General features: G+C 40.9%; 1 protein-coding gene across 5 annotated transcripts in view; it reads right to left on the minus strand.

Annotated features, from left to right (window-relative positions):
* Positions 1 to 2,846: 2,846 nt before the first annotated feature.
* Positions 2,847 to 17,974, minus strand: part of nhsa (Nance-Horan syndrome a (congenital cataracts and dental anomalies)) — a 70,899-nt gene continuing 55,771 nt past the window's right edge. For 2 of the 5 annotated variants that reach the window (XM_040039800.1, XM_040039802.1), the window contains exons 3-9: positions 17,443 to 17,555; positions 15,678 to 15,740; positions 13,898 to 14,090; positions 11,376 to 11,507; positions 7,093 to 9,945; positions 6,182 to 6,305; positions 2,847 to 6,099 (exon numbers count right to left, since the gene is read on the minus strand). In XM_040039800.1, the coding sequence (XP_039895734.1) occupies positions 5,475 to 6,099; positions 6,182 to 6,305; positions 7,093 to 9,945; positions 11,376 to 11,507; positions 13,898 to 14,090; positions 15,678 to 15,740; positions 17,443 to 17,555 (4,103 nt within the window). In that variant the 3' untranslated portion in view covers positions 2,847 to 5,474. Of the gene's footprint in view, positions 6,100 to 6,181; positions 6,306 to 7,092; positions 9,946 to 11,375; positions 11,508 to 13,897; positions 14,091 to 14,813; positions 15,658 to 15,677; positions 15,741 to 15,974; positions 16,020 to 17,442; positions 17,556 to 17,974 lie in introns of those variants that run through there. The other 3 variants (XM_040039801.1, XM_040039805.1, XM_040039803.1) reach the window with 3 other exon arrangements.

A 17,974-nucleotide genomic window follows, 5' to 3' on the forward strand; every position in this document is an offset into this window, starting at 1 on the left:
AGTGGGTCTGATGGCAGATGGCAACTAATCTCAGAGCTGTGAAAGAAAATCCCATGGCAGCTTGTCTAACATGCTAGTCTCCCAACAGTTTCCCTGAAAGACCAGAGATTTGTCCACAATTACCATAAAAGTGTAAATGTAACCGGGTCATAAATTATATTTTGTTATAATTACACAAAATGTGTTCTAAACCCTACACTGTTCCTGGTATAACTGACTTTTAGGACCTCCAAGCCTGTAGTTATCTTCATTATCAGTTAGAACCCCTCCTCATCCTGTTCTTCTTCTATGGTGCAACCCTATAAATTTGGGGTACCTGTTTGGCCTCTCCCCTTTTTCTACAATTCCCCTGTGAAAGAGGTAGGCATAATTTTTTTCCAACATTAATTATACCTTTATCTACCCTGATGTTTCTGAGTGTGTTTTTAGTTCATTTTTGTCAAAATTATGCCTGTCTTCACTGCATGCTGTGAATATGCGGTATGTGTGTGCTGCGTATGTGTATAGGCACTGTTAATGCTAGCATGAACAGATACGTCTTGCTAGCTTGGAAGTTGTGGCTTGAGCTAACTTTCATCCCAACTGTTTATATTTGGCTATAGAAGCAGGCAAGTTATTTACTAGGAGGTCTTTCTTTTTACCTTTCATTGTCAGGCACCACATAGATTTACATAAACAACCAGCTGCAGGTCTCATAGCTCACCCACCTTAAGGCTTTACTGATGGTACATGGGCATAACCATCATAGACTGGTGCTATAGGTTCCAGTAGAATCAGAAGCAAGCTTGGGGCTACAGATGGCAGTAATTTAAAAGACGGATGTAAGCAGGGGAACTGCTTTATGACAAAAGTGTTTGAAATGCAAGAAGAGGCTTTCACTTTGGGAGGTTTTTACATTACATTTAGATAATACTGATAATATAGAAATAGATGCCTTGCTTGCCCTGACAGAAAGTATGACTAGCAGTTGAAAGCTAACAGTTCCCTAACAACGAGCTAAAACTGTGAATAAACTAGACAAAAATAATTTTTAAAAATGCTAGCTTGGCTTAATGGATAAAAAGTTGAACCATTTAGCTATAAATAGTGATAAAATATTAAAATGTATTAGGTTTAAATGGCTAGCAGCTGATATTTTTGGCTAACAGTGAAGAGAAGCTAATTAAGTATTTAGCTAAACACAAGGGACAAACAGCTAAAATATATACCTATATTATAAATAAAAATATATATATTTTAGGTGTATGTGTGACTTCTATAGGTGTGTATGGCAGAAATTGCTGACAGTATAGATTAATGTTTGACATAAATAGCAAGATAAACATTTGATTAAAAATAAAAGATTTCAAAAATACCAGCAAACCTTTTGTGCGTCACGGACCGGTTTATGTCCGACAATATTTTCACAGGCAGACCTTTACGGTGTCATGGATAAATAGAACAAAATAAAACCAGTACTGGTACAAAAAAAAAAAAGAAAATTTATTCATAACACACGGGAAAAGACCCAGGGAAACTGAGTTAACGATAAAAACTATAAAAAATAACAATAAAAACCCTGAAAAACATAAATTTCACACCTGAGCCTCAACTCTTGCGGCCCGGTACCAAACGACTCACGGACTGGTGTACTCACTTTTATGAAATACTGTAAATAACTAATGGTATGGATAAACAGGCATTAAACATACAAAGAGTAGGTAACTATATCTAAATAGTAAGCTGAACATAATGACTAAATGCAAAGTCGAATAGAAATGTGTTATAAAAATATCTCAACATGATGTATTAATGACAAAGGGGCTGGTGAGTAGGGATGGGTATCGTTTAGGTTTTATCCGATACCGGTGCCAAACCGGTGCTTAAAGAATGGAGAACACAAAATTGGTCGGTCCAAAAACCTCTCATGTTCAGCTGGTTTTTTTGTAAAAAGTTAACAATGCAGCTATGGGGCATACATGGTATCACTCTTGGCTGGAAGCAGTGCTTAGACAATGGAAAAAACACAAACTTTATCCAAAAACCTCTCATGTTCAGCTGTTTCCCACTTTTTCTTTGGTCATTTTAGCCTTTTTGGCCAGGGTGAAGGGAGCATCTGCCATCAAACAAGAAGACAGCCGCATGTAGCTATGATGATGTTTGCTAGTTCACCTTACATGCATTAATGTAATAACGTGGTTAGCCTACTCAACGTAAATTACACACAAACAACATTAAGCTACTCATGCAGAGAAGAACGGCTGCTGCTGCCTTCATCATCCGTCATCATTTCTGCTACACTGGCAGGGCTAGGGGCCAGGACTCTACTCCGGTTTTTGGGGGATGTTGCTAACTCCGGTCGGGGGCACCACACCCCAGTAGATGTGCATGGTGTGAGGTCTTGCAGCAAGCTATCAAATACGCACATTTCTCGGCTTTAAAAAAAAAACGCTATGCGTCGCCAGGTGTTTCATCGGATCACAGTATCAGTTTAAAGCACTTGTTGGAGGCTGCTGAGTTTGCATCTTTTGCTGTGAAGTACAGCCAGACTTTTGACCGCTTCGCCTTGGGCATTTTTAATCTGTAGCTCTGCTCTAAAAGAACATACGTACCTGGGCCCGCCTACTATCCTCGGAAACGTAAAATGATTGGCTAGAATCTAAAGTGTATTACAGCTCAGGAAAAAAAAGCACCGAAATGTGCGCTGCTTTTCGGTCTGGTTACTACCGTTTATGTCAGAACCGGTGCGATACCGGTACCCATCCCTACTCGCGAGTCTATCAGACAGGCTGTGTTGTAAGAGTGCAACACGTGAAGAAAGGTTGGTATTTTGATCTGAAGTAGCCAGAAATTAAAGATACATGAGACATTTTCAAAGCAGTCACATTTATTCATCTTTTTATACACATTTGCTAAGCAGCCTGTTGTGCTAGCAGTTGGCTTTGATAGGATTTACTATGGGATTTCAAGAACGCTTACTAAAAAATAAATACAAGACAATGTGTTCCACAGCTCAAAAATATACAAAGGTCTGAAATTAATGTAAACTTTAAAAACATGTTTTTTTTATTTTACATAAGAAGCAATTCAACAACCTTTGTAACAATTCTAAAACGTTATTTAATTTACAAGTTTGTACAAAAAACCCCCACTAAAACCTACAAGTACTGTATACAGAGGTTGGTCTGTATCTAGATGAAATGCATCTAGTACCGTAAGTTTAGTTCTTTATTATTGGTTTGTGTTTTCAAGAACATTTCAGTCAAGTAAACGACAACAGTTCAATGCCACCACGTGTTTTTAGCCTTTGGTAGAAGCATTTCTGTACTTCACTCCTAAAGCATCCTCGGGGTGTGAATATTATTAAGGGAAACAGCTGCATGTACACATCTATAAATATCTCCAGGTACAGCAAGAGACAAAAAACTTCACAAACATCATTTTGTCAGTGCAGGAAAAAAACAGTTGGAATGAAGGTTCACAGACTTAACTCATTGTGTACCCTGTTATATAGTGCTATTAATATGAAAATTAAAAGGGTATTGACAGCATACCTACAGGGAAGAACAAGGCTTCTGCCAGTTTTGCATAATGTTTGAGTACCATCACTCCAATAAGCCCCATGTACTTATAAAATTATGGTGAATACATGGGACTAAAATATACCAGGGTTACAACCAAAACCTTACATTTATATTTTTGGCGTTTAATTACATTTTTAATGAAATTTTATAATTAAGTTTCCAATTTGTCTCTGCAACCAGTGTCTCGTATACGATCTAAAACACATCTCTTATGAACAAAATAAGTATGTGAATAAAAAATAAAAATTCCAGCACTTCATTGCATATTTTTGATCAAAGGTTTTTTGTGTATGTTATAAAAATAAATATATTTAGATTGGTTTGAGACAGAAAATATAGAAGTTATATTTTTTTGAATATTGAGGGGCAGAAAATGCCAAATCCAGACATTTCTCTTTTCAAGAGACTTAATAACCCGGCTCCATATTTAACCATACAATCAAAAATCTCACAAAAACACTCAACTTGCTGTGACCTCAGCTGCTTCACCACATATTTTCTCCTGTTGGATAAAATAAGGCATATTTGATCCTCTGAGTACTTTCCACTTGCCTCTTTCGACAATGCATAAACACATCATGTCAGCAAACCAGAAATGACCATTGGTAAGTTTTTCTTTATGACTTCAGCATTCTCTTCCAGCTCTCCGAGTTCCCTGCCTCGAACTTTTTGATCACTTTTTCATGTCCCATGTTAACACCTGCTCCTTTCTTGTCTCACGAGATTGTCAAGTTAGTGCTCGGCTTTGACACTTCCTGTCTCACCAATAATTACGTCTTCCATTTCTTGCTATATGTACAGTATGTTAAAATATTCTAATAATAAGCTTTGATATAATTTAGTATATGACAAACTGAGTAAAATATACATAGTATCAATTCTGTTTACAGGAAATATGAATAGGGACTGAATGTTGACATTTGTCAATTCTGATGTTCATTTTGAGGGTATTAAAATCATTCGATGTAACTGGTTAGAGGAAATGTCCGTCTAATTGTATTCACAGAATACATACGGTTAATTATAACAGATCAACTTCTCTTGCTTATTTCTAAAAACGTTACGTTGTTGGGTTGGGTCTACAAGACTTTGGGAAATGTGCCTTAAACTAACAGAACAGCTATTAAACTCATTTCCAGCTCCATACTTTTATTTGCAGACTCTAGAGTAACTTAGAGTGATTCACAGTTCATAATAATGCTTATTTATTTTATATGGGATGGTACCGCCTCTGACCATACTGGGGATCTCCATTAATTCTGACAGAGTTTTAGGTCAAAAAAGATTACTTTTAGGTGCACTGACCTCATTATTATACCTTGAACTCTGGCCATGTGTTGCTATGAGCATCACATATATATGGAAGCCTGTTTCCGCCACAAAAAAAAAAGTATTCATAACTCCAAATTTCGAGTTATCTTTCTCAAAAAGTAACTTAACATTTTGACTTACTTTTCTTCAAAAGTTTGAGTTAGTAACTCGCCATATCCTTCTGGTTAACAAGAAAATGACGTCATTCACGTAGATTGGCAAAGCTAACTCTAAATTTGGAGTTACTTTTCTCAAAATTTTGAGTTAATAAGTCGAAATTCCATACATATATGATAGAAAATAAAGAAAAGAAAAATAGGTCCCCGTTTAAATTTAGAACTGAGAAGATTTTCCGGTTTGTAAATCATATTTTTCCATATAATGCAGACGCAAAACAAGAGCCAACTGTTCATTTCATAAAGATGTTTTCTTAGAAATGCAGTCTGTATAAAACACCATCAATTACTAAATTTATGATTTTCTTTAAAAAATGTTCACGTTCGTCTAATTTTCTCTCCTTCTCTCCTCATTCTGGTCCATCTTTTTTTGTTTGTCTGTTTGCTGTAAACTAATAAAATTACTTAATTATTGCTTTTTTTTTTATGTGGAGCCCTGCGATGAGTGGTCGTCATGAGGGCTCCCATCCGAGTTCTCTGTCTCACCCTCAGAGATGGCCTGCATGGGCGTTGAGTACAGCCTGCTGCGCATGCTGTAGCGGCTGCTGTTGGCAGGTGGTGGGATCCTGGAGCGTCCCTGCCTTGAGGCCGCAGATGTATGGAAGGATTTCGGTGAAAAGCCCTCTGCGTTGGTTTTCAAGTAGGGGCTGGAAAGGTGGTCTTGTCCTGATTGGGGCTGCTGCTGAGGGAAGGTGTTGTCGTCGGGGTGTCTGGGTGACTCCATTAGAGTGTCTCCAAGTGATTTAGGGGTGATGGGACTCTTGAGGATCTCTGTAGCTGACATGCGGTAACTAGTGTCGGAGCGGCTTCCTTTCTTAAGCAGCAGTAGTTTGAACTCCTCGTTGGAGGTGCTGGACTTTTTTGCATTCCTGTAGATGGGACCGGGGACTCTGTGCAGGCCAGGTGGGGTCACAGCGGAGGAAGGTGATGCCACAGAGATAGGGGAGCTTGCAGTGCTGTTAGGTGGCGTGTTCCCCGAAGCGCCACCGAGGCGATTCCTCACACCCAACTCGGCAGAGTCTTTTCTCCCCAACACTTTCCTTTTAGACCTGAAGAAGACCACATTGATTAAAGAATTTCTGTACATTTTGAGTATACACAAACAAAATCCTATCTATCTAAGATACTAACCTGTGTATCATAGCGAATAAATCCTCAGTGGTGCGAGATTTAGTGGGGGACAGAAACACGGTGTCATCCTCTGGCCTTGACTCATCATGCACTGAGGACAGAGTGCTGTCACTGAGAGTGGAGTCTGTTAACAGGAACATTTCACACATATGAATATACTGCATCCTGTATATTCCACACTAACCAACCATTTAGCAATTTTTCATAATTTGTTTTGTTCAAAACGCTCATTCAATTATTAGATATATCAAGTTTCAGCAGCTTTTGTATAAGTAAAATTACAGAAGAGATTCAGTTTACATACATAAAAAAGATCGTTTCCGCACCCTTAAAATTTATCTTGCACCTCCATCCTAGAACTTTTATTCACAATTAACAAGCTCTATGATCCTTTACAGGGGTCAGCAATTTTTTGAGCCATAAGTCCTATTTCAGAGAATATTCCCACAATTGGAAGAACGTAGGGACAAAAACAGGCAGAATTGACCTCCATCCACCCATTTTATTAAATGTTTATCCAGCTTACAGTCTCAGAGGGGCTGCAGTCTACCCCAGCAGTCACAGAGCAAAATGAAGGGTACATCATATCAGCCTGAGCAGGTTGCCAGTCCCTCACAGGAGCAGAGAGAGGCAGATAACCACACAGTCTCACATCCAAACTTACAGGTAATTCAGAATCACCAGTTACCCAAACACACACACAGCTTTGTGTCACAGGAGGAAGTCCAGACAGGCACACAGAAAACATGCAAACTCCACACAGAGATGACAGACCTTATTGCTGTGGCAGCGCTAATGACTGCAACAGACAGTACAGAGGCAAAAAGCAGGAGAAAAAGGTGCAGAGCAGAGAGTTGCATTGAGTACAAACTGGGGTTGAGGAGGGGATCACAAGGACATTAAGTCATTACCTTTACTAAAATAGTCCTCCATGTCTGGCATGGACTCCTTGCTTTCCTGTGAGATACATTCGGATGACTCGCCCAATGAATCCATTTCTTTGCTGTCTTCATTGCTGATTGGACTGCTTTGCAGCGTCTCCGACTGACTGTCAGTAGCAGGCACTTTATCCTGACTGCTGGGTCTATTGGGGGAACTGTGTAGGACAGGAGGAGGAGGAGGAGGATACGCCTCTTCTTCTTCTTCTTCTTCAGAGTGCTGTTGCTGTAAAGTCTCAGACTGTGAGCTGAAGTCTCCGAGGCAGGCAGGTGTTTCTGGCAGCTCTCTACAGGTCTCTCTTTCTTGACTTCTGGTTTGTTCGGGGACTTCTGGACCTTTCTGGTCCAAACATGAGTCTGACTGGAGCCTGACTGTTGTCACACACTTTGCAGGAGCCTCTTGCTCCGGCTCGTTCCTCGTCTCAGTCTCACATGCTGACCTTCCACTTGTAAGCTCTTCATTTGAGGTAAACACACCTGACTCCTTTGAGGATAGGTGAAGATGATGGTGGTGTGAGTTGTACAGTGCGGGACTCTTAAGCTCTAAAGATTTACTAGTGGAAAGTTTGCTAGGTGAGTTCACAGTGGGATATTGGAATTTGGAAGTGGTGTGATTTTCATGCTGCTCCTTACTGATCGATCGGAGGTGTACTGAGTTCAGCACCGTGGGTGTAATGGACAGGCAATGGGCGTTGAATACCTCTGGGTTGTGAGGTACTATAGGCTTGGCTGACACTGCTGCTTTTTGTTTGTTTTGGTGAAGGATTTGCATCTGGGTCTTGTAAGCTGTCGCCTTGTTGTTGATGCTATGAAGGGCACTTAAGTCGAGATGAGAGGGAGGGATAATTGGCAGCTCCAGATCTCTCTTTGAGGTTGCACCATCCCTAGAGGACAGTGACTGAAGTGACAGTGATGAGAGAGAGGACTTCCTCTCTGGGACTTTGGGCTTCCTTTTACCACTTGATGGAGACAGTGGCCCAGGGAAAAAGGTAGAGGGAAATGAGGAGGTGGGTGTTTCTGATTGACTGGAGTAGCCACTGGATGGGCTTGCCAGGCCTGCCAACTTCTCTGGGGATATGAGCTTGAAATCTTCCTCGACTGATGGAAGTGAAGGGGTGGTAGCTCTGGAGCCAGACTGGGACGTCTGCGACTCAGAGCTATCCTGTGACTTGATGCATTCAATAACCGTCGTACCTGTAGCTGTGCTGGAGTTTGACAACGATCGGTAAGGATCTGTGGATTTCAAATCATTCAGGAGCCACAGATCTGCATAGTCTGACTGCAAAACCCCCTCATCCTTAAATGAATGTGTATCTGTGGAGACTAAGTCGGGTAGATCAGCTGAGCCCTCAACCCCCCAGCCTACCCGGGTTTCTCTGACCAGTGAGGAGTTTTCAGTGTGAGCCAGAGAGCCAGACAAAGCCAGCTGCAGTTTCCTCTCCTTTGCAGACAGATGAAGTTGCTGCCCACATGTAATCTTTGGTTCTTTCTTAATAGGGATGTTTCCCTCACTGCATATTTTCCTTAAGGAGGAGCTCCTCTTAGGTGGCGATGGCTTCACCTTTGGTTTTTTTAAGGAGAGGCAGCGTCTTCCCAGTGTCATGTGACCACTTGAGTCTGACAGGCCACAGTCAGTGCCTGAGGGTGCATAGTTATTATAAGTGAAGCTTTGGCTACCTTTCAAGCCACAGTCAAAGTGCATGGAGGTGTAGTAACCTTCGTTGTCCACAGAGTAGTGCGAGACGGTGTCTGCTTTCTCTGACGGTGGTTTGTCGGAGAAGCTGCTCTCACAGGTAGCCATACTGGTGAAACTGGGGCAGCCCAGACTGCTCTCAGCCTCTCTGCTTGGCTCGGGGCTGAAGCCCTGTGACCCCGGAGGCTCCGGATTGGGGTAACTCCACTCCCCCTCGATGGGATTGCTGACACCAACTTCTTCTAATATGTCCATAGCTGTGGAGGAGAAGGAGCCTGCTCTTTGGGTCCTGAGGCCCTGATAGTGGTCCAGCAAGAAGCCTGTCTGGTCATCGTTAGTATGAGTGGCAGCGTTTAAAGAGAGCTCAGAGTCACAGTGGGAGGAGCCGGTCAGAGGTGGAGATGCGGCAGGAGGGATTGTTTCTGATGTCTGGGAGGGGCATGTGGAACTGCTCCCGCTCCAGTTCCCGCTGGAGGACTGGTGGTCCTCCTTATGGTCTATCTGGCCTCCCAGCACTGCTGCAGCAGAGACGGAGTGCATAGGGCTGCTGAAGGTGTCCGAGCTAGATGAGATCTCACAGCTGCCCATGTCAGCTTTTCTAGGCAGGTGAGATCTGGTCCGTTCCATCCAGCTGCGCTCCGGACTCTGTGACAGCTGCTTGTACTTAAGGCTTCCTAGCTGGTGTTCAGACATGGCCTGGTCATCAGTACTCTCCTCTTCATCCTTCAGAGTCAACTTCCTAGATCCAGTCAGAAACCCCTCAGTGTCGAAGGGGGAAAGGTCCTCCTCATCGTCGCTGTCGTTATGTCCGTTGTCCAACATTCGGCTGGTGTCTCGGGGCAGACTCCGAGAACGCAGGTGTGCTCCAACGGAGGCACTGAACATGGCGTCCGAGGTCTCAGGGAGGGAGGAGATGTTTCCTGCAGAATGTGAGAGGGAGAGGGAGACTCCCGGGCCTCTCTGGAGCCTGATCCTCCTTCGAGATGGTGCTCCTGAGATCAAAAAGTCTTCTGTCTGACAACCGGAGTCTCTGGTGTTGAGATGGCTGGCAAACTCTTGGATGGAAGGGGTGATATCTGCACTGGCGTGAACTATCACTGTCCGCTCTCTGGAGCCAGGAGAGTCATCAGAATCTGTGAGAAGCAAGACGCACACAAAATACAAGAATAAGAAATTCAAACGTCTTTCTTCATGTATTTAAAGGTAACCTGTTATAAAAAAAATACTTTCAGGTGCTCCACTTGTCACAAAGTGTCACCACAGGAGGTGGTTGCACGTTTGATTTGGCAGATCTTTACACTTTTGCCCTTCCTGAGAGAAACTGCAAGGGATTTGTGTCTATTGTAATGCTTGTCTTTATGTTCTGTCATATATAAACTGCTACAATTGCGGATGCTCAAATCAAACATGGCCAAAGTTTCAAATAAGAAAATCAAGTATATATGTAGAAGTAATCCTTGTGAGTCAAACATGCTTGAAATACTCTTTCAGGCAGTTTTTCTATTCTTGGTTTGTGACGATGTCACTGAGAAGGGATATGCCAAATATGATCATTTCAGCCATACAGTGGGAGGACCTGTACAGCTTGTTTTGGACAGGACGGTCTGCATTAAGGCCCAGAAAAACATAAACAAGCATTATTTTGAACTGTGAATCATGCAAAGCTACTCTAAGCATGGTCCAAGAAAACTAATATGGAGCTGGAAATGAGCAGTATGAGTGGGGTGGGGGGGAGTTCCAACCGGCACGTTGCATCTTCCCATCTTATTTTCCATCAACTCTGCTGTTGATGGTCCAATGAAAATATTATAGGGATAGTTAACCACTAAATACAGTTTGCAACACTGATAGATGCACACTTCTTAATACACAGTTAAATTTGGTAGCTGTAGTTTGGTAGAAAGAAAACAGTACCCATATGAAGTTCTTTAAATGTATTTTTTGGAGAACCACTGTATTCAATAGAATACATACATCTACAAGTCTGAATTGGGTACTAACTCAGTCCAAAACAACAGTGATGAATAAATGTGTAGTAGGTAGGTATCGTGCTGTCTAAAAAATCTTAAAATAAACATTTTCCCTCTTATTATAAGCTTCTGGTATTTTTTTAAGTCAGGGGAAGTTGTTTGCCAGCCACAAGTAAATGCAAAAATGCAAAAATGCAAAAAAAACCCATCCTACTTAATACCAGATACTAGGCCAATTGTGTGGTGGAATTAAACGGCATTCAGCAAACATGAGAAACATTTAAAGCCCCACAACTATGAAAAGGTTGTGAAAAATAAATGCTAACAAGGTCCACTAGGTAAAATCAAGCAAAGCAAGCATGTGACAAGATTGACAAGATTACCACAACTATGCACAGTAATTTAGGAGCAGTTTGGATTTGTTTCAGGATAATTCAAACAATAGTCAAAGTAGTCCAGATAGTATTTTAGTAATTATCTGAGTTAAAAAAATATATACTATTTAACTATGCATTTAGTTCAGAAAGCAGTACTAGAGGAAAAACGAAACTGAATCAAGTTTGTGTTCGCATGTGTCAGTTTAAGGAACATACCTAAGTCTCGCTGCACCTGTCTCGGAACGCCGGCAACAGTCCTCCGTCTCCTCAGCTTCCGTCTCCTCTGAAGCAAAGACTGCGAGTGAACGAGCGAGCAACGCACACTAGCATCTCTGTCAAAGCCAACCCCTGCAATGGAGACAGCACATCTGAGGAATCTTTGTTTGGTGGCGACTGCAGAGATTCCTTCTTTAACTCTCACGCTGTCACATAAAGAAACATTTAAGGTGACGCTCGGCCGTACCAAATTTAGGTGTTGCACAAAAATAGCAGTGAGGAGTGGAGCAAAGAGATCTGACAGAACTCAAAGTAGTAAGTTATTTACTGCTTAACGTAATGACAAAGCAGTAATTGTAAGAAACTTTGGAAAAGGACAGAAAACAAATGGTACTGATGATGGGTTTTGTACACATAAGAGAACTCCTGATGTGCAGGGTTCTGCTTTCCCTCTCTATATGATTTACTGTCATGTGATTGCAGGTCAGAGCTTTCAGCTCCATAGCGATTGCTGTGCTTTGCTTACAATGTGCATTTTTTACCCTCCACTGTCTCTGACTCGGCCGGTGTTGTTGTACAGCTCTCCTTTTGAGTGAAAATGAGCGAGAGTAAATAACGTCAGGCTGCCCTTTTCAACAATCTGGACAGAACTAATCAGCATTCATGTCACTGCATCTCGCCTCTTTGCAACAGCAGGCACAAAGCGTCAAAGGATGAGAAACAAAGTTAACTGGGCACAAAGCATGACTTGCACATTGAGAGTGACTGGAGCAACATTAATTGTGGCTTGTTTAGTAGCGATTGAACTGCAACACTTCCTTATATCTTCCAGGTACTTCATTGTTTCAAGCAAATTAGACAGTGAACACAAATTTTAGTATCATGAGGAAGAGCCAAAACCAAACATTGTTCATTTGAGCACATATAGTTAACTTCATCTCCCTTTTAGTTTTCAATTTATGTTTTTAGTTTTTTTTAACAGTTTAATATACTTTTAGTAAGTAATTTTCAAATGTTTAATCACAGCTTTTAGCAAAATACTGTCCTATTTATCCATTAACCTAGCTTACAATGTTGTTAGTAGCATTAGTTAACAGTTTTAACTGTTAATCCATAAATTTAGCTTATACTTTACCATCTAGGAAAACCTTGAGTAAATAATTCACAAGTGTTTGTTACTAATGTTAACATGCTAGTCTGTTTCAACAGTTTAGTTTCAATTTTTGTTTGTAGTGTTAGCTAGCAATTCTGTACTTTGTTACTATTTACTACTGTTTTCATATACATGTAGATAACACCTTTTAAATAAAAACTTTAGGTTTAACTTCTCACCAACTTAAAAAAAATGGCCAACATATTAAACTAATATTTCTTCTTTTTTTTTTTTGGATAGCATTATCTAATATTTTCAGCTGTTAATCCATTTAGCTAAAAATGATTATAGCTATTTGCTAACAGATTGACTGTTAGGACTTACTACTTGTAATTTACTAGAATTTACCAATTTTTTATAAATTATGCTGAACAATTAATCTTTTTTTTGTTGCTAATTTATAACAGTGTTATCTAAAAATATAACAGCTACCCATATGTTTACATTATTTACTACTGCTTTTCAGCTCCATTACTTTCAGCCAGGTTAATAGTTTTGCTAACTTTTAACTAGATTAGCTAATTAGTAATTAGTAAATCCCTAACTTATGGTAGAAGTAAAAAATATTAAAATACCTTTTTTTTTTTTTACTGAGTGTTAGCAAGTTGTGTCGCTACTCTAAAAATATAGCTATGGGAAAGTGATAGCTTAGCTTGCCAGCTCTAGCAATCAGAAGAAACAGAGGGAAAGAGCTAGCTTAGCACTATGTACAAATCAACCACCCCCATGACCTATAATGAATATATAGGATAGGAAATACATAGGAAGGCCAGCATGTAGAACTACTGCTATAATGACTAATTAGCCTGAAAAAGGGGGTGATTTGCTTATTTTAGCATGACTGAAAACAAAGATTAAACAATAAGCTTGGCTTTGCTAAAATGTATATAAATCCAACTACCAGCAACTCTTTCTATTTCTAATGAAATCTTTATATCACTTTTTTTTTTTTTGAGCAAAGGAAAAATGTAAATTTACACTTTTATGGCAAGACTGGTGTCTTAAATTTCATTTTGCCAAAAATCACAAAATGATTTTTAAACACTTCAGGTTTTGTAAAGATTTGAAAATACATTATATGAGCTGTAATTACAATGTTTCAGAGCTGCCTCTACGCTGTGCGTCTTTGCTTTTTCACCTTCCAAAGTCAAGCAAACTGGCTCCTTGTTTCCAGTCTTTATTCTAAACTTAATATAAGCTGGTTGTTGCTTTGTTGTCTGAGTGGTATCAATATTCCTATTTAACACTAAAGGAAAAAAAAGTTTATATGCAGGAAAAAAACAAAACAGAAAGGTGGCTGCAACTGCTGACAACTGCACACCACACCTTAGTTCAGTCACAACAATCAGATTCAGTGATTTCAATTTACCGGTCACATTAATGGGGATGACACATGAGGTGATGACTTGGGAATTGCTTTTCATTCTCTCTTCTGGAGTGGGCAGCGGCAGAGCTTTAGACCAGTTAGTCTGCTTGTCCAGGGTGGAGGGGATGTTAGGGATGGGAAACTTAGACCGGTGACCTAGAGCCACCCCGTCAGAGTCGGGGTCAGAGGGCGCAGCCTGCAACAGATGGATATTTGCATGGTTAGATTGTTAAGGTTAGGCCAGCATTACATGAAATATGGTTTGGCGGAGTTAGAAAGTGACCAAACTCAGCTTCAGGAAGGGGAATGTGCTGATTAGAGTAAGGGATTAGACTGGTATTGTCCAAGTGTTTATCTGGGAAAGAACTGAAGAGTAGATGAAGAGATTAGTGTCTTATTAATAATCTGCAGCAGTCAGTGCTCCCTTCTTTGCAGGCAGAACAGAGGTAAATCAATACACATGCCCTTCCAGCTGCTGAGTTTAATGTTGGAATGCAAAGAAACCATTAAGTCATGGAAATGAACAGCATGCTTCGGAAAAAAGGGAGAATGGAAAGCACAAGAAGCATTCAAAGAATCTCTACGTCATGCAAAAATTAAGGTTCAGAAACCCGACTGTGTCCGAGCCTCAGGCTAATAAAAAGTTTGACACACACACACTACAGAACACGTCTTGACAGATACTTTACAAATAAATAAAATGATGCCTCCTTCACTCACAGGATATGACAAACTATAACTTCAATTCTTAGCTCATGCTCCAACATTCCAAAATTTTTCCGAGTGTCTCCTGCATCATAACAAGTGTCCAGAAATCTCTGAGAGGAAATACTTCACAGCAGCGTTCCTCAACCATGGGCCTCCTCAGACTCTGCAGAGCCACTTGTCTTTATATATGCATGCTAAATGAATTTCTTACCTTGAGATTCCAACACAGAGACACATGTGAAACTGGGAGTGATTCTCAGTTTCAACTGGTTCCCACCTCCACAACCCGACAACCTCCCACCCCCATTTAAAGGCAACCCTCGAGCCTTTGTGCTCCCTGTTCCCAGCAGACCAATGAGACCCTGACAAAACCCCGACCACAAAAGAAACTGGTTTCCTTGGAAACTTCTCGCAACTAGGAGGGAAAAAAAAAAATCAAAGGAAGACCATTTACAGCTGATTTGTTTTGAGAACGGTTTCAGGAGTGCCTGAGAGGAGGGATGAGCGGGCTGAGAGAAAGAGACGAGGGATTTGAGAAAAAGGAGGAAGAGTGGGCACGTACGGGATGAGGGGAAATAAAAAAGGAGCGGCAGAGTTTGAAGCTCATTCCTGTCTCACGACGGGCATCAAGCACGATACTTGTTTAAAAAAAGAAAAGAGAATCAAGAGAGAAACACGAGGCTGTCAGCTGTGCAGTGGGGAAACCACAGCACAGAGGGATCATGGGTAATCACAGGCGCAAGTTTCGAGAAGCTGACCCTATCATTAGAGAAACCCGGGTGGCTGTGATTGTGGCCCACATACACATTCCTCACATACTCCAAGCCCTTCATATGAACTCAAACAACAACAACAACAACAGTATGTAAACATGTGATGTGTGGGTGAAACTTTAAAGAGGTGCTCGCCTTCAGTATCACCCCACCCTCTCAACCGGGTGGAGCAGGATGGCTACTACTGCCAGAAAGAGAGAGGGCATGCATTTAAAAAGAGATAAGTAGAGGTCAGTCGGGGCGGACATGTGAAATAAGGTGTTAGGAATAGGAGGACGGCGAGGGAGGGAAGGGACCAATACCTTTCTGCTCCAGGGAGAGAAGTGGCAACATTCGGTAGGGGAGGAGGAGCGGGTGGATTCGAACTGAATTACAGGGTGAAAAACAAACAAACAAAAAAGGACAAAAACACATGGCAGGAATGAACATGGAGATCTTCAACACACAAACATAAGAGACAACATTAGGGAGGAATATGAACACTGAAATATTTGGGTCAAGGCAGGCTGGTGAGCTGATGCTGAACCAGTTATGGTGATGAAAAAATGAATAAAACATGAATGAAGCAGCACACACGTTACAAACACAGTCCCCTTTACCTGTGCTAACTGTGTCGTTGCATCTCTAAAATGCCTCTCTGGCTCCTTTGATCAAAGGAAATAAAAACCATACAAATATTATTTAAAGGGAAATCATTATGCACATTTCCAACTACATTTTTAAAAAGATTCTTGAAAACCCTGATTTGTCTTATACTGTTTTAACTCCCTTCCCCTCCCTTCATCAAGCCAACTTTCTTCTGATTGGCTCCCCTTCTCGGACAGAAGGCTTGGACAGGTGTAATGGTAATTTTTTTCAGATGCTGCTTGCTGCTCTTCATTGCGCACAAGATGTCTTTTAGCATCAAGGCATTGAGAGATAACCGTCCCGTTTTAGAGGCCATAAAGTCTGTGTCAGTGATGGCGGTGGCAACGGTATCCTGCAGGTTTTAGATGTGTCCTTGATCCAACATAGCAGATTTAAATGGCTAAATGACTTCCTCAACATGTCTTTGACATGACATTTGATTCAGGTGTGTTGATCCTGGATGAGATCTAAAACCTGCAGGACACCGGCGCTCGAGTCCTGGAGTTCGAGATCCCTGATGTAAGTGAAACTTAGTGTTTTGTAGCACAATAAGTGGACAGTTAAACAAATACAGTAGGAGAAAATATAAGGCACATCTGAATGATTTATGACAGGGAATGCAGTTGGAGGCTAACTACACAAGCAGAGCCTCAGTTATGGTCACAGCACAGTGTGTGCTGTAATGTCATCACAACCCTCAAACCATTCATATCGGTGCTTGATGTGTCTCAGTTCAGAAAGAAAGCTCTGCATCAGTGCTGGTACGGACAGATTTGTTTCACAGTTTTTCCAGAATGGATTTTCCATCTGATCCTTTTCTGTGATCTGGGACAGACTATTATAGCATTTAGCTGTACCATAATATACTGGTACTGAAGACAACCTTGACATTTAAAAATAAAACTACAATATTTATATAAAAATGCATATTAGAATATTATAAATAACAGCGTCATTACTAAAACACAACCGGGTGTAAACTAGTGACAACATTTCATTAGTTTACAGTCTGGGAAAGGGAGGAGACTGACCTGAGATCATATAAGGAATCTCTGCTCTTACTGACGTCAGCAAGAGCCAAGATTGGAAAAAAAAAACTGTCTTAAACTGAGTGTTTGTCTGAGCTGTTGGCTCACAGGGATTACTTGTATACGCACTGACCTCTTTATTGGAAACTATGGCCATGGGTAGTAAAAGCACTGACCACTGGTGTGGTATATGTAAGAAAATAAATAAAAGCAGATTAAGTTCCCTTTAAAATGCAATAGAAGCAACATTTGAATATCAAAAGATGATTATTTTTCACTTATTGACAGGGATTCATCTGTGTCTATCAATATGAATTATAGCGATGGTGTCACTGGACTTGGTGATTTTCATACTGAAATCAAGAAGATCTTTTAAAGCAGTTTGGATCAAAGTCGAGGACAATCGTCTCACCGTTGTTAAATTTGTTCCCCTCTGAGGGGGGGGACACATCGGCATTGGGGGCACCGGCGAGATTGCGATGGTAACTCTCCGCTCCCTGCTGCCCGATCGTCTCCTCTGGTGATCTGCAGCAAAAAAGATGTAAAACACTGAAGATCGATTGTATTTGTTCACTGAGATAATAAAATATAAGTGTCGAGAGGTGTCACATGCAGACCGACCTGCGTTGTCAGATTAATCTGGTTAGATATGACTCCTTGGTCAGCCATTTTTTCTGCATTGAATTTACCCAGGAATTATTGTGTAGTGTTGTGCTTAAGAGTGCATGACTAAAGTGATTTTGATGAATTCATAAGTGCACTTCTTTGATGCTTGACTATTTATGTTTTTTTTAAGTTGTAGATAGACTGTCTGTGTGAAAATGGCCTCTGAACATGCCTGTTATTTACGTTGTAGTTGCACAACATGTCCACTAGAGGGCACGATGCCTCCAAACACAGGCTGCAGACCTGCCTGGAAGGATGCATGTTATAGCTGAAATGTT

This window comes from Simochromis diagramma, unplaced genomic scaffold, assembly GCF_900408965.1.
Source record: "Simochromis diagramma unplaced genomic scaffold, fSimDia1.1 OVJJ01000026.1, whole genome shotgun sequence".
Classification (NCBI taxonomy): Eukaryota; Metazoa; Chordata; class Actinopteri; order Cichliformes; family Cichlidae; genus Simochromis; species Simochromis diagramma.